General features: G+C 41.4%; 2 protein-coding genes across 2 annotated transcripts; both read left to right on the top strand.

Moving 5' to 3' along the window:
• Positions 1–9,933: 9,933 nt before the first annotated feature.
• Positions 9,934–10,887, top strand: LOC129669940 (taste receptor type 2 member 143-like). Its single transcript, XM_055598317.1, has one exon. It carries the CDS (start codon positions 9,934–9,936, stop codon positions 10,885–10,887), a length of 954 nt encoding a protein of 317 aa, XP_055454292.1.
• Positions 10,888–15,277: 4,390 nt separating this feature from the next.
• Tas2r60 (taste 2 receptor member 60) lies at positions 15,278–16,243 on the top strand. Its single transcript, XM_055598280.1, has one exon. It carries the CDS (start codon positions 15,305–15,307, stop codon positions 16,241–16,243), a length of 939 nt encoding a protein of 312 aa, XP_055454255.1. The 5' UTR covers positions 15,278–15,304.
• Positions 16,244–17,504: the final 1,261 nt, after the last annotated feature.

Raw genomic sequence — 17,504 nt, 5'->3', positions numbered from 1 at the left:
TTGGACTATTTTTTTTTTCTTCCAGAGAAGCTGATGAAAAGGAAAGGGATTAAGCTTCCTAGATAGTAACCAGAAGAGAGAGAAGAATCAGAATCTTGGAGTTACACCTAGCAGGAAGCTTTGAGGATTGGTTTTGGGCTTTGAATGGAATGCCAAGAAGGGGGAACCTTTTAGGATACCACAGATGAAGGAGGAAGTTGCTGAGTCTTCTGAGAGGAAGAAGCAGGACTCCAAATTATTCAAAAGATGTGGTTAAAAGACTGGAGATGTATTTATACATTAAAACCTGTAATCATTTTTGTTGTTGTTGTTTAACCTAAAGAAAGCACATTGGTAAGATAGGTCACTGGATGAAAGTGCTCACTGCCACATCTAATGACCCGAGTTCAATCCCTGGGACTCATGTTATGGATGGAAAGACATGGATGCAACTTCCACAAGATGTCTCTCACTTCTCCCCATGTGCCATGGAATGCCTCCTTCCCATACATGTACAGGCAAAATAAAAACTTTAAAAATGAACAAAAAAAAAATTTCAGAGTACATTGGTATAGGAATGTAGTGGGAGAATTTCCCTTTAGAAAAAGGAAAACCACAGGTAACATTTTTAGGCTTGCATTCTGATTCTTGCATTTCATATCCACAACCTTTTATGTGTATGTGTGTGTGCTGTGTCTGTCTTGTCAGTGTCCCTAAGGAGCTTATCAATGAACAAACCTTTATTTATCTATTTAAGACAAGGTCTCACCTACTTTCTGCATAGCTGAAGATGACCTTGAACTTCTGATTTTCTTGTTTCCAACTCCCAATTGCTCAAATCATAGATGTGTACTGCTATCCAGATTATTCAGTGCTGAGAATTGAGCCTAGAGCCTCATGCATGCCAGGCAAACATGCTACCAACTGGGTTATAGCTGAAATCCACTCCCCTCCAACTTGTACACTGCATGATCATGACCTTGTCTAGTGTTGTGATTACAGTGGTTTGAGGAAGACAACTTATATTAGAATGAGAAAACAACAGATACCAAACTGAAGGCAGATGAAAATCTGAACCCCATGCTCCTTTATCACAAACTAGTTCTAAGTTAATTTTATTATGACGCTGTCAAGATGAGCATTTTTATTTTGCAACCTTCTTTGGAATGGCATGCTATTTTCTTAGACTGCTTCTAATGTTTGGCTGCTTAGGCGTATTTATTCATTGCCACCTGGTGGTAAATAAGAAATATTATGAGGAACAAGAGAAGCAAGAAGGTGAGAAAACAGTTGTCAGTGACTCAAAATAGCAATTTTGTTCAGAAATGTGAAATGTAGTCCCTGAAAAAAAATGGCAACAAGATAAAACCTGTTTGTTTTGGCCAGGCCAGCAGTAGAGAACACAGTGAAGCCTGTGGTTTTAGGAAGCTCAGTTCAGGGCAAAGGTTTAGTTGCAGAGCTTTATATTTTTCTGAGGACAAGGTGGAAGCATAGACTATGTATCTAATAATAAAGAGCAAAAGTGGACCACATATGGCATTTTAAAATAAGATTACACAGGAAAAGATGATTGCAAATAGGCTTAATACCATGCCAGCCACAAAGCTTTCAAATCAGGTTAGTCAGTTGGAGCTCTAGTTTCTCTTCTAGGGCCATTTAGTACCTTGTGATTAAAATTATTTTTGTTGTCATTGTTCTGCCTTTATTTTTGTTTCCCTGGTATGATGGGAGGAACTGAGTTCACCCACCAGCCCACCTACCTGAGAACAGAAAGCTTCTCTACTGTTGGCTCATACTGAATGTACCTGGTGTTAGTGAAGCCCCTGGTAGTCTCTCTAAGCTGCCTGGTCTAGCCACACTGGAACCTCTCTTTTTATCTCATGCAGATAAACACAGAGACTGGGAATTTTATTTTATTTATTATTAGCTAACTAACTAATTAATTAACTAATTAATTGATTTTTGGGTAAGGATTGTCAGGGGAAGCTGCACTATAGCATTTAATTTTACTTCCCCCCCCCCCCCACTGAGTTCAAGGGAAATTTTGGGGGAAATAATTTGCCTCTCTTTCAGGCTCCAGTTCCCAGCACTACCTCAGACTGGTATGTAGGTCATCACGTTTTGGTCTCATGGCAAGATGATGCTTTATCACCTGCTACCACCAACATTCCCCTCAGAATGCAGGAAAGGTTGTGAAGGCATGTGGGCTTTTCAGGATGGGAGGAGGGTCAGGAAGAGGGCAGAGGGTAGAAAAAAAATCAGGAGAAATTTACAATTTGTGAAATGGAAATTTTGGATTATGTTTTTTCTCTGTAAGCAAGAAGATTAAGCCATTTCAGCAAATATGACTCATATTGATTTCTACTCCTTTCTTCCTCCAAGTGCTAATGAGAAACACATACTTGGAAGATTTTAACAAAGTTATGAGTATTAGATGATTATGATTCCTATTCATGGAGGACAAAGTCCAAAACTTAATTGAAAGAAGAAAATGAATACTTACATTTAAAGGCATCAACATTGGTAAGTATCAAGGGAACATAATTTGACTATTTTTTGTGTGTAGACTTCACTCCATTTGCTGCTTTTTCTCATTTTCCCCCTGAGATTTTTGTCAGAATCACATATGCATTTGTTCCAAGGAACCAGATATTTGTACCAGATAAAATTTTGCAAAAAAACAAACAAAAGAAAAAATACCGCTGAGAACAGTAATTCTTGCTCTCACTTTCTTCACCTTTTCCCTTTTTAAAGAAAGCTGTTTTGACACAAGTTAGCTTGTGTGTGTATTTGCATGTGTGTATGTCCATGTTTGCGCCCCACATGTGTACATGCTTGTTTGAGTGCATGCATGTATGTACATGTGAGCACGTGTATGTGTGTGTCTAAATTATATACCCTACTACTTTTGATTTTTCAGTTATGAGCATGCTTCCCATCGTGAAAAGTGGAACTGTAGTTCTTCACCTGCGGTACTGGTACACCCTTCCTTTATCCCACTCTTCATTGCAGTTCTAATGTTTTAAAAATGCATATGCAGTATTTAGCTCCAATAGTAGAAATGCTCTTTATATCGAAAACATTTGAAACTAAGACTACTTCTTTTGTGTACATAGTTTGTTTTCTTTCATCTTAACAACAGTTGTTGTTTCACTCTTAAACCTGCGTCTTTCCCAACAATTTTGTATGCCTGGATGTTCTGGTTAGTTTTTACTGTCAGCTTGACACAGTAAGAGGCACTGGGAAGATAGTCTCAACTGAGCCATTTCTCAGCTCAGATTGGCCTGTGGCCATGTCTGCAGGGAATTGTCTTGGCTGATGATTGATGTGGGAGGTTCCATCCCAATGTGAATATTGCCACCTGTGGGATGGTGGTCCTAGGTCATATAAGGAGAGGGGCTGAGCGTGAGCCAGAGGAGAACAAGCCAGTGACATATTTATCCATGGTTTCAGCTTGCGTTCCTGCTCTGACTTCCCTTGGCAATGAACTCAAAATGTGCCCTGAAAAAGCCCTTTCCTTCTTTAAGTTACTTTTGCCAGTGTTTCATCACAGCGACAGAAAGAAAAGTAGAATAAACAGGTACAACAGAGTTTTATTTGCCTGGGATCATCCTCCCAAGATTTCTTGCTCTGCTCCAGCTCAGACTTGTCATGCTCAACACCCTCCTCCCTCCCTCAGCACTGTCTTGTCCCTGTGGTGCTCCCTGTCTCTCTTCCACATCTCAAAGCATGTATCGCTCTGCTCATGTTTTCCTTTGTCTCAGCAGATCTTCTAACACTGGAGAACAGGTTTTTCAGTGGCTCCCAGGAAAAGTGAAAATAGAGGAAACTTTTCTTGATTTTATTTTTTACAATACAACAAAACATAATAGATTTTGTCAGTATATGGCATTTTAGAAGAGTTTTGAGAAATAAACAAAACAACAACAAAAACCCAGGTTCTATCTGTCCTTGTCCATTTGGTTGAGTTTTGGTCAAGGACAATAGTTTCAGATTTGTTTTCTTGCGATGGAGCAAAATCTTGATTTTGAAATCTCCTGTGGATACGTAGTATATTTAATAATTGTCAATAGATCAACTGTGTTGGATGAGAACACCAAGCTTTTCCTTCTCTATTTCTTTTTAGTTGTAGCCCATGAGAACATTCTAGACATAGTCTGCAAACTATGGAGACAGAGGCTTTGTACATTATCCTCTCTACCAGAGATGGAATGCCTTAATGAACTTTATGACACCAAGGAGGGAACATTGATTTATTCCTTTAAAGATCTCTTTATTGCTCCTGGTTATTCAAATGGTATAAGAAAGTGAGAAAGAGGGCTTGGGAGATAGCTCAGTGGTTAAGATCTTGTACTGTCCTTGCAGAAGGACTTGAGTTTGCTTCCCAGCACCCATGTTGGGCAGCTTATAACTTCCTGTAACTTTAGTTCCAGGACACTGTCCTCCTTAGGCATTGTACTCACATAGACATACTTACCTCCAATGTATACATAATTAAAAATGCTTGACATAAAAAAATAAAATGAAAAGGCAACATTTCAATGAGTAAAATAAAAATGTATGAATGATCTCCTTACAGGATAATCTTATAATTGTAAAAGTAACCGGGAAGTCCTGTTTTTCAGTAGAAATGAAAATATAGAGATTTATTTGAATATTAACAATATTAACCATCTATAGATAGTTTTTTTGTGCTAAGTTATGATTTTTGATATTTGAAATTTTTTTTTTTGCTTTTTTAAGATTTATTTTTATTTTTATGTATGTGTCTTTGTATGTGGATGTTAACAAATATGCTGTTGCCCACACTGGCCAGTGGAGAGGGCCAGATCTCCTGGAGCTGGAGTTATAGGCAGTTGTGAGCTACTCAACATGCAGGGAATCGAACTCTGGTCATCTGAGTCATCTCTCTGAACTCATCCTGTTTTTGAGACAGGATCTCACTGTATAAATAGGATAAGCTGACTTTGCATTTGAAGTCGTCCTTCCTCATGGGTGCTGGGATAAAGGCTGGTAGGCCCACACTCAGATGTGTATTTTGATGAATGACAGTATTGAAATTTTTCAAATTTGTTCTATTTTATAGTAGCATTTTATCAAAATCAATGTTACAATGTTAAATTATTTACCTAAAGAGAGTGAGAGGAAGTTTGTAGGGCCAGAAAAAGATATTTAGAACATTTTTAAGAAAAACAATTCTTAACTCTATGCCTAACACATATATGTTGCTTAGACATTAAAACATTTCCTTCTCCATCCACCTTTCCCTGGCACAGTTAGCTGCAAAAACCATGTACGAATATGGAAGTCCTGATGTATTCACTACAGGGTACGCAGAGGTCCATTGGAGAACGAGCTGAAGGATTCAGGAAATTTACCAAATGTAGCATATTTCATGTATCTCAAAGATGACACAATGCATTAAAATGTAATAAGGAAAAGCAAAACAAAATGAAAAATTAATGAACAGAAACGAACAAACAAAAACATTTATTAGCACAGAGAATTAAAAGGAAGGAAATATGTATAGCTCTTTGCAGAATTTTCCATCTGGAACCCAAGATCCTGCTGTGACTTATTTGACACTGGTCTTCTTGTAGATGACTCAGGCAGCATCCTGAAAAACAACATTGCCAATTGTGTCACAGAAAATAATCTATTTGCTTTAGACACCTTCAGGAAAGAGAAACGTGATCTAAAGTTTTATGATAAGATTTGATGTTTTGAATATTGTTCTATACCTGAAGGACTGTTGAAAACAGCCAAAGGGATGGGTCTGTTTATACTGTCTTTTGGTGGTAGACTGTGAATGGATTAGGGGCTCTCTGAGACTTGTCAGAGGAACCACTGTGAGGTAAAACAGGTGTTTGGGGAAAATCCTCACTCTCCTCTTCCTCACCTTTGTTTTTCTGAGACCAACTCTGTAGCCCAGGCTGGCATCCAATTCGCCACTGAGTCTTCTTGCCTCCAGTGCCTGAGTGTTGGGATTACAAGCGTGTGCCACCGTGTGCAGCTGCTGATGACTGAACTCAGGCAAGGCAAGCATTCTACCAGCTCACCTACACCCCAGGCCTGGATCCAGCTTTCTCATGAAAGGGACTGAGACGCGAGATTGTGGAGCCATCAACTGCAGCAGAGAAGGTGCAGTCTTTGGGAAGAAGATCCGGGTTCTGGCCAGGGGTGTGCTTTAGCGGTGGAGCGAGTAGCATGAGGCTGCCTGTGAGCACACAATGTACACTTAGTTACACATGGCTACAACAGGGTGTGTGTGTTATGGCCTCAACTTGCTTGATGATGACATCAGGAAGTTGGCCTCTGGCCCAGGAATTTCGAGAAGAGCCAAAACATTGTGAAACGCTCAGAGGCTGCTGCTCTCTGCTGCCATCTCCAAGGAGAACCAGCGGGAAGCCTGCAAAGCACTCGGCCTAGACCCTGGAGCTGCCTACTGAGTCATTTGGCTTATCGTTCCTTCTATAACCTTTTGAAGACTTACTAAAACACAAAGCAATTCTCCAATCAAATGGTGTTCTCCAGTTGGCTGTATATTCTTTCCTTATAGTTTTCACTTTAAATCTGTACATTCTTGTTCTTGTTTTCATTTCTCTTTGATATTTTATGCATAGCCCTCCCACTTGTGTCATCTTGAGTGTGTGTGTGTGGAGGGGGGGGGGTCAATAAAGTCAGCAGCCAGAGCGTTCTCTGTGAGCCATCCTAGAAGACCCTGACTTTAGGTTTATTGGTATCTCAAGAGGGAATTCCTGTCTTACCTTTGTCCTCGCATCTCCACCTTATGCTGCATCTTCACTTCCTCTTCACTCTTTTCCTTGTTGTCTCTTCCATTGTTCATATGCATAGGTTAGATCTCTGCACTGCTCCCTGAGCTGGGGTGGTTGATCTGGACCAGTTTATTTTGTGTGGTTGGTGGTGAAGGCAAGATGTAACCTGTGTGACATAAATCACTGGATGAATGGCAAGGCTTCTCGCAGGATAGTTATTATGATCTTAGGTGTTGTTGTAGAATGGAGTTCACTCCACATGAGGCAGGCTCTTCTTTTGGTCCCAGACTTGTCTTGAGTTTTCTTGTAGTTTTATTTCTCAGCTCCTACTGTGATGTACTTTCTGGGTCACTTTTCCTTTTCTGTTATTTGTTCTTCCTCATACTTGTCTACTCATTTCCTCTGAGCCATTTTAGGAACAATTTCTTTTTTAAAAAATTTTTTACTATTAATTACACTTTATTCATTTTATATTTCCCCATAAGCCCCTCCCTCCTCCCCTCCCAATCCCACCCTCCCTCCCCCTTCTTCACGCATGCCCCTCCCCAAGTCCACTGATAGGGGAGGTTCTCTTCTCCTTCCTTCTGATCTTAGTCTATCAGATCACCTCAGGAGTGGCTGCATTGTCATCTTCTGTGGCCTGGTAAGGCTGCTCCCCCCCTTAGGAGGGTGATCAAAGAGCAGGCCAATCAGATTATGTCAGAGACAGTCCCTCTTCCCTTTACTATGTAACCCACTTGGACACTGAACTATCATGTGCTACATCTGTGCAGGGGTTCTAGGTTATCTCCATGAATAGTCCTTGGTTGGAGTATGAGTCTCTGGGAAGTTCCCTGTGTTCAAGTTAAAACTTATTTTTCAAACACATCAAAGCTAAGATGTTAATGGACAGCATATCTGAAAGTAATACACCAGGGAAATTCATATCTTAGCTAGAAACTGTACTATGGAGTCTGGCAGGCAATGTGAAAGGTCACTGGGTAGGGAGATTTTCCAAACCTTGCACAAATACTGTCTCCATATGCCACTGACCCAGGGCCTAAGCCTTAGTGTAGTGTCTAAAGGGCACTTAATGACACTTGAAGGTCTCCAGGTAAGTTATGTCTCAGAGAAGGAAATATGAGTAACAGTATCTTTTAAGAAGTCCTTTAGAAGGAAATAGCACATTAAGCAACAATGTGCTTGCCAGTCAAAATGTACCCACTGGTCCAATAGTGGTATGCCTTTTTTTAGGGGTAACCAACTGTTTTCTGAATGAATTTGAGGTTGCTGCATAGTAGGGAAGTGCAGAAGTAGTTGCCTACTTCTGTAAACCTGGCCAAAAGCCCATGGCTGGAGAGGTCATAGACTGTATCCGAGAATATCAAACAGCTTTCTAAATGTTTGTGCATTATACCCAGAGATTTGTGCTGCTCTTAACATTGGTCAAAAAGGTTCTTTTTGCATTGGTTATAATTAATTCAGAAATTCCTAACTGCTAAGGTGCTGAGAGTAACTGACTATGAGATTCAGCTCTAAATCAGACATTTATATCACTTTCTCTGACCCAAGGCTTAGAGAACCTCACGGAGGAAATGATAGAAAGAATATAAGAGTAAACTGTTGTAAAACGGATATGACAGGGCCATTACACTGATGGACTCATAGCAGCTGTGGTTACTTGCACAAAATCTTTACGTAGTCAAGAAAATCAAAATTCCAGCATGTGCAAAGGAGGCTCATAAAGCCCCACCCCTACCTGAGAAAGTGAGTCATTTTTCTTCAGCAATGTGGCCACTAGTGGGTTGCTGATGTAGGACTGGAAGGCCCCATATCTATCTGGGAAGCACCAATTGGAACCAAATATACAAAGCAAGAAAGCAAACAAAAACTCTAAAGACATGAAATTGGGTGTGTGCATGACAAGACATTGAGAGGTTCTGAGGGAGTTGTAGGAATGGAAGGGATATGGTTGGTGATTTTTGGGTGAAGAGACAGGATACTGAGGAGTTTTTAGGAAAACAGCTTTAATGTGCACACACAGGCTCAGATGTACTCTGTCTTGTAAAGAAACTGAGAGATGAATACAGTAAAACAGGGCTTTTTATGATTTTTGTTTGCCTCCACATACTGGTAACTCACACTGTCATCGATTATTTTATAGTTGTAAGGTAAGACTCTAAAGATGGCCTGGAGGAAGGGAGGGTCACTTGGGGGGATGGATCAAGGTTTCACATGAGCATTTTGGCAGAGACTAAATCACATGGCTGTCCCTCTGTTCTTCCTTCAAGGCCTGTGGAAGCAAGAACAGAGTTGCAGGAGAGATGTGGTCAAGTTTATGTGTATACAAGAACATTGGTTGGCCCTTGTGCCTATTATTATTATTATTACTTGTCTTTTCATTTCCCTGGATATCAGGAGCCCCTATCAGAATATGGTCAAAATACACTTGCTCATGTATAAAGTTCTCAAAAAAAATATTGTTCTTTTTTAAAGAATGAAACCAGTCAACATTCTAGCAAGGATGGAAGAGGTTCACCGTTTACTGAGGAGCTATTTTAATTTGGAAGATATTGGGGGATGAAGAGTCTGTGTGTGTGTGTGTGTGTGTGTGTGTGTGTGTGTGTGTGTGTGTGTGTGTGTGTAGGTTGCCTGTTCTCCAGTGAATGGTCCTACATCGGGGTATATTCAGGCAACACCAGTTAGATGCTGCAGCTTACTAAAAGGAGACATGCAGGTGGGAGGAGGATGAATGTGTAGGTGGGTGCTGAAGGAATGGAAGGGGGCTTTAGGGATATATATGATCAAGATACATTGTATATATGTATGGAATTGTCAAAGAATAAATGTAAAGAAAAAAGAATACCCCTGCAAAATAGAAGTATTTCTAACCACTGCATAGTATCTCCTGCTAACATTTGCATACGCCTGGTTGCAGCAGAATAGGCAAATGGAGGTTATACAAATTGAGACAGGTGTCATTGAAATGGGAGTGATTTACATGTCTAGGAAGACTGCAATTACTGCCGCTCAAGTCCTGGGTACCGGAGCTCTGCTGGTGGGTGGGCTTTCGCATGAATCCAGGGTGGGAGTTTCCATGTTTCTGCTCCCAGCTGCGGTCTGGCCATAGATTCGGTTTTCCCCCGTGGCTGTGTTTCAGTTTTCTGGAGCCTGCCTGAACAGATCCTTCCTCAACGAGATGCCCTCCACACCCACACTGAGCTTCATGATCATCTTTTGCCTGGTGTCGTTGGTTTCTATGCTGCAGAATAGCTTCGTGATCATAGTGCTGGGCAAAGAGTGGGTGCAGAAACGGGTACTACCCGCAGCTGACATGATTGTGGCCTCTCTTGCTTCCTCCCGGTTCTGCCTGCATGGGATAGCCACCCTGTCTAATCTCTTGGCCTTCTTTGATTTTTGTTACCAAGCAAACCTTTTTGGCGTCCTTTGGGACTTCATCACCACTCTAATTTTTTGGCTTACCGCCTGGCTTGCCATCTTCTACTGTGTGAAGGTCTCCGTATTCTCCCACCCGATCCTCTTTTGGCTCAAGTGGCGGATTTCCCGGTTAATTCCCAGGCTGCTGATTGCTTCTCTCATCATGGGTGGCCTGTCAGCCATCATATCTGCCACTGGAAACAACATTGCGACTCAGATGACCATCTCCCAGGGTTTACAAGGAAACTACTGCACCTTTGGTTACCTGTCACTGGACTTCTATTGGTACTATTACCTGTCCCATGCAGTGCTCATGTGGTTCACTCCTTTCTTCCTGTTCCTAGTGTCCATTACCTTGCTCATGTTCTCATTGTACCAGCATGTGGGGAAGATGAGGGATCACAGGCTTGGACCTTGTGATCCCCATACTCAGGCTCATACCATGGCTCTGAAATCCCTTACTTTCTTCTTCATCTTCTATATATGCTTTTTTCTGTCCCTGATAACTTCTTCTACAAAAATTAAAACCATTCAGAGTTACTGGTATTGGGCCAGGGAAGTCATAATCTACATGGGCATCTCTTTGAATTCCATCATCCTTGTGCTTAGTAACCCCAAGCTACGAAAGGCCCTCAGGATAACACTTAGGATGTACATGCTGCCCGATCATAAGCTTTCAAGGCCTTGGACCAAAGGTGTCTCTGCTCTCAAGTGAACACATATCAGTACTGTGACAAATGAGCTCATGCATAGGAAGAATTCATAAGGTTTGGGTACGCTCTCATTTTCTTCCTTTTTCTCACTTCTTCCATGCTCCACAAGACCTTTTAAAAGTCTCTGTGTTCCTATTGTCCCCTTCATTTCTGTTTGTCCCTGGACTGAGTTCCAAATCACCCAAGTTTTTTGTAGCTAATGGCCTCATTTCCTCAGATGCTCCTGTAGTTCTACATGAAATTGTCTTCTTCAAGCCTCATTTCAGTCTGTACTGCCTTTAAGAAGACATAGCCATTGTCAGTTGTTTCCATAGAACAGATTCCTGCAGGCCACCCACCTTGTGACCCCAGCTGTCCCCTCAGCCACTGCTCTGTTAAGCCCCATCTCTTTTCAATGCCTTTCTTTTACCTTTCTTTTCTTTTTTCCTTCTTTCCTTGCTCTTACCAGTTTTTGCCACCATAATTATTTGTAAGCTGACTAAAACTGATCTCATCACAAGGCCCTTTTCAGATTCCTCTAGGTCAGTAAGAGTTTCTGCTACTATAGGTCCAGTTCCTAACCTCATGTCCAGTGGAATTGCACCATCTGATGTGAAAAGCCTTTTAGGTTTTGGCCAATTGAAGGCAGATGAAAGACAAAGGAAATTCTCAGATGTTTTGTTTTGTTGCTGTGCTGTACATTCTTGCTGGACGTGGGCACTGCTGATGGCTAGATGAGGACTTTAAGATGAAACTACAGCCTAATAACTCGGTATTTTTGAGACCAGTTCATATGAAGCTCAGGCTGTTCTCAACCTTCCTGCTTCAGCCTTCTGGCAACATGCTAAGGCAAGTGCTAGGCTACATGGCAACTGTTGGCTTTGATGATCTTAGTCCTCCTGTTTGCGCTTGGCAGAGGGTATTTCCTGGGCACTGTGGCTCACATTAACATTCTCCAGACCAAAACCTGTGAAAGGTGAAATACTGGGAATGGAAAGAAAAATGTGGCAATTTCAATTTCTGTTAACTCTTATCTTAAGTTCCCATCACTCTGTGTGTGTTTTACTATATACATAACACAATGATGAAGCAGGGAATGAATATAATTAATAAATATCCATATGGCTGTGTCTTGGTTGGTTTAGGCTCTTTATCAGAATACCATAAACTGAGTGACTATTTCTTACAACTCTAGAGTCTGAAATGTAGGTTGCCAGTGTGGTTGGATTCTGGTGACAGTTTTCTTTTTGATTGCAAACATCTATCTGTATATTAATATGACAGAGAGGAAACTGAGATCCATTTTATAGGCTAACTTTTTAGCCAGAGACACTATCATGGCCTTAAGTGAATCCCTGATAGAACCTGAACATATTAGCCATTCCTAATCTAAATGGATTTCTTTCAAAATTACTACTACTTTTGTGTGTGTGTGTGTGTGTGTGTGTGTGTGTGTGCATGTGTGGATGCCCACAAAAGCCAGGAGACCGTAGTTATGAGCTGTGTGAGCCTGCTGACATGGATGCTAGGAACCAAACTCAGGTTTCCTGAAAGAGAAGCAAGCACTAAGCACACCTCAACCATAAAACCATATTTCCAGACTACGTACTTGTGTTTTTACTGCCCTTACTATTGTCTCATTCTTCTGGTATACAACACAGCATTTTATGCATTTCAGTGTTGCTGAACTATCTTTTTTTGGGGGTGGGGCAAGGTTTCTCTGTGTAGCTTTGGCTGTCCTGGACTCACTTTGTAGACCAGGCTGTCCTTGAACCCACAGAAATCTGCCTGCCTCTGCCTCCTCAAGTGTTGGGATTACATGCATGTAACCACTACGCCGGGCTGCTGAACTACTTTTTAACATTTATTTGTGGTGTTAGTGTGTGTGTGTGTGTGTGTGTGTGTGTGTGTGTGTTTAGGCTGAAGGCCACATGATTCTGTAGGGTTTCAGAGTACAGCTTTCAGAAATAGGTTCTCTCCTTCCACTGTATGGGTCTTGGGGATGGACCTCAGCTTGTTAGGCTTGACAACAAGTGCCTTTACTTGCTAAACCATGTCACCAGCCCTGCTGAACGTGTCTAAGAGTTCCTGGGATGAATAGGATGATACATAGTATTCAACAGATAGAACACACGGTGCTGTTTCCTCTTTTGAGTTGAGCATTTCTATCCAGAACTTCTATTCTAGATTCCTATCAAACTATTTTCCAATTTATACTTACGAAAACTATGAAAAATTTAAACTTATCAGATTTTTTTGTCTACCTGGAAGCTAAATCTAAATAAGAGAAAGCAAAATATCACAAATACAAGCAGTGATGAAAATCACCATGGATTATGAGGCCGAAGAGATGACTCAGTGGTTAAGAGTACATATTGCTCTTGCAGGAGACTCAAGTTCAGTTCCTTGCACCCACATGGTAGCTCACAACCATCTGTAACTCCACTTCCAAGGTATCTGATGCCCTCTTCTGACCTTTATGAGCAACAGGCATGCATACCATGCATATTATGTCTATATGTATATATAGATATACATACATATATATATATTGCAAAACACTTCTACACACAAAATTAAGTAAATATTAAAAACATACCACAAAATAATTATGTATTTAAATAAAATACTACTCATCTTTTTGAATGAACTTAATTTACACATAATATATGCACAGTAAATGTTTATGGTTTGTGATTTGTGCATGAAAGCACTTTGACAGCAAGTAATTTACTGTTATAGCCTAGTGCTTTTCATAGCATTATTAGGGAATAGGAGATGTTCACAAATAGTTTTTAAATCAACTGGGGTTAATTACATATCTTTAATCTTCTGAGCCATTGATCATGTGGGAGGTAGAAGGAAGAGATGGGAGTTTTCTATACTGAAAGGTTTTTGGTGCCCAATCTCAAGAGTTCAAAGATCCGGTTTGCCTCTTTTCTCCAGGTTCCAGAAGAAAACAGTCAAAAGCCAGCCAAAGAAACCAGAACACAAGGAGGGAACCTGGAGCTCCCGAATGCCTGTGCCCCCGCCCCTTCACAGGCTGGTGGCCAGCATTGGGATTACTGATTCTCAGACATGCATGTCTTTTTCCATGATTTCTGGGGAGATAAACACAGAATCTCATACTTGTGTAATAAGCACTTAGTGAGCGCTTTCCTCAGCTTTTTAATTTTTAAAAATATTTTTCATTTGTCTGTGTATGTGTGCTCCTGTGCTCTCAATAAGGTGTCCATGTGGAGACCTGAAGACAACTCTGTGGAGCTGTTCCTTTCCTTCCCCCCTTGTGTAGTTTCCAGGGAAGGAACTCAGGTCTTTCAGGCTTGTTGGCAAGTACTTCGCTCCACTTCCACATCTAGTCAGCCTCATGACTTTAATCAGCAAAGAAAGAGTTTCCAGGTGGAATGCAGAGTTGCTAAGGTTGAAGCAGATAGAGGTGTATATTACGTTGCTACCTGTGTCAAGAGGGGCTGGTCTTGGAATTAGTGTGGCTCTTGGTCTTCTGCTGTGACTTAAATATGAGTCTTCATCTGTTATTTGAGGCTTAATTTCTTTTTTCTATGAAATTAACCTTGATGTCTTCACACAACATAATGAAGACCCCAAGGTTCTAAGCCTCCGCCTTAGAACAAGTACTTTTCACATTACAGAGAAGGACATAAGGAACCAGAGGGCTCACTGTTTTGCTCAAACACTCACAAACACTTGGGTGGAAGCCCGTCTCTAGGTGAGGGCACTCACTGCCTGTCCCACTGGTTTAGAGCTATCTTGGTGAGATACCACTGTGAACGTCACTGTTAACCAAATATTTTCTAAAGTTTTGAGAGAAATTTCCTGCTTCACTCTGTGTAATTGCCTCTCTTCCACTCTATTCTGTGATGCTGAGTCCTCAACTGATTAGACCTTGAGCTAAGCTCTCTCAGGAGAAGTTTAGATCAGTTTTTATCTCTCCGTCAAGTGGATGTTCTTATTGTACCTCTTTCATGTAGAGTTGCTGCAAGAATTAAATTTTTTGGGGGCACCTAGAACAATGTCTAGAACCAGGAAATCACCTGTCACCCCCATCATGGACACGAGCTCTGACGTTCCGTAGGATGCATGCTCTGTGGATTTTGTTACCAAGCAGCCCCAGCTGTGTGATCTTAAGTATCAGATTAGAGAAGCATAACTGCCTATGTAAGAGACACCACATGCAAGGCCCTGATCCATTATTCACACTGATGTTGACAATGGGTAGGGGATAGGGAAGCGAACAGGCAAATTACAGGCAGGCAGGCAGGGAGACTTTAGAAAGTTAGTCTTGGCAACATTTGCATCTCTTCTGAAGAGAAGAGCCCCTGTACCTTCAGATCTGACATCACTTCTCTACCTCAGGCTTGGGGAGAGACTTCTTAGAGCAACAAATAGCTCTTCATGGGACCCCTCATGCCCACAGGATGAATGAGCACAGGTCATACAGTTCTGGGATGTCAGACTACTGATAAGACAGTTATCACTTTATTTATCATTTTAGTCCTTTTGTGCCTGGTAGCAGTGGCAGGCAATGGATTTATCATCATAGCCCTGGGCATGAAATGGTTGCTCCGGAGATCACTGTCAGCTCATAATAAGTTACTGATCAGTCTAGCGGCCTCTTGCTTCTGTCTCCAATGGGTGGTGATAGGTAAAAATATTTATGTTTTCCTGAATCCAACAAGCTTCCCATACAACCCTGTGATGCAGCTCCTAAGTTTAATTGGGGACTTCCTGATTGCTGTTACTCTCTGGTTCTGCTCCTTGCTAGGACTCTTCTATTGTGTGAAGATTGCAACCTTAACTCACCCTGCATTCGTCTGGCTAAAGTACAGGGTGCCTGGGTGGATACCATGGATGTTGCTCAGTGCTGTGGCGATGTCAAGCTTAACTAGTATCCTGTGTTTCATAGGCAATCATATGGTATATCAGAACTATGTAAGGAGTGGCCAGCAACCTTGGAATATCACTGGGAATAGCTTAATAAACTCGCTTGAGAAATTCTACTTCTTTTCTACAAAAATAATTATGTGGACAATCCCTACTGTTATCTTTAACATTTTTATGAGTTTGCTCCTCATATCGTTGGTAAGACACATGAAGAAAACTCTCTTGACCCTCTCAAAACATCAGGATATCTGGACACAGGCCCACATCAAAGCTCTCCTTCTTCTCCTGTCCTTCATCATCCTTTTTATCTCCTGTTTTCTGACACTGATAGTCAGTTCTGCCAGGAGTACACCATTTCAGGAATTCAGGTATTGGATGTGGCAGGTGGTGATTAATCTGTCCACAGTGATACACCCCTTTGTTATACTCTCCAGCAACCCTAGGCTGAGAGTGGTGATGAAGAGGGGTTGCTGCTGAAGATAAGGGGCAACCTGAGGGGCAGTTGATAACCCTTGGACAGTGGGGCAGAAGGCATGAGAGCAATGGACACAGCTTCTTTTTGTTGTTGTTGCATTTGATATTTATTCCAAGTTTACTACATGCACTATCTATGAGTAACCTCAGTGCAAGCGGTGGCTCCAAGATCCTGAAAATGAGCCACTGTCACTGATATGCACTGTGTTATCTGGGGGACTTGATGTCATCAACGGACCTGGAAGCTTCGACATTCCCTGTGATGCACGCATCTCCTGGAGGTTAAAACTATTTCCTGGGAGCTAGGTGAAGAGACCCTGACACACCAAGTGATATTTTCTGTGCTGAGTCAGACTGGAGAAGATGCTTAGAACTTTCTTTTTCCTCTGGACACATCCCGTGAACCACCCTTCCTTCTCAGCAGTTTAGCCATTTGCCGTGGGGATTCTTTCTGTCATCACAGACAAACTAAGACACTCCTTGATCTGAAGTCTATAGACAGACCATGGTATAGTTTGTGCTTGGGTGCAGCACTGTGTACCATCTTAAAGGTTCATAGTTTCAAATGGCCTCAGATGAGCCCCCTGAAAGCCCAGCATCCTGAATCTGTTTATTGTTGAAGTTCTCTACAATGGCCTGATTTGTGAGTCTTCTTTGTTAAGGTTGTGGGTCATATTTGCCTCCTTTTGTGTCGACATTATGGATGTACTGAAGTTTTTGATATGGGCAAGATCTTCTATGTTGTTCTAGAATTTAGGTTTAAGAAGAGAAAGACTCTTGCTTTAATGAGGAACTGCACACTGCAACTTTCCTTTTCTTAATTGTTTTCCAGCCTTTGCTACACTCATTTATCCCTAAAGCAACTCAAACTGACATTTCTCAAGTTCTGGTCCTGCCAAAATATGTCAGACATAAGACCCTGCTCTCTGCCCAGAGTTTGACTTTGAGTCTCGGCATCTGCTTCGATCCCCTGTTGGGCACAGCCTTTCCGAGGACCTCTATAGTAGGCTCCTGTCCTGTTCCCTCTCTTTCACTGCTTTTGGTGTCTATCCTGTTTGCCATTCTGAATGAGATTTAAGCATCCTCTCTAGGGTCCTCATTGTTATTTAGCTTCTTTAGGTGTACAGATTTTAGTGTGCTTATCCTATAATATAAATATAATATAATTATGGTTAATATCCACTTATATGTGAGTATATACCATGTGTGTCTTTCTGGTTCAGGGTTACCTAACCCAGGATGATCTTTTTTAGTTCCATTCATT

Source organism: Psammomys obesus, unplaced genomic scaffold (genome assembly GCF_907164565.1).
Source record: "Psammomys obesus unplaced genomic scaffold, mPsaObe1.curated_primary_1811, whole genome shotgun sequence".
NCBI lineage: Eukaryota > Metazoa > Chordata > Mammalia > Rodentia > Muridae > Psammomys > Psammomys obesus.
Note: the sequence above shows the minus strand (reverse complement) of the source record. Positions and strands in the feature narration are given on the sequence as shown.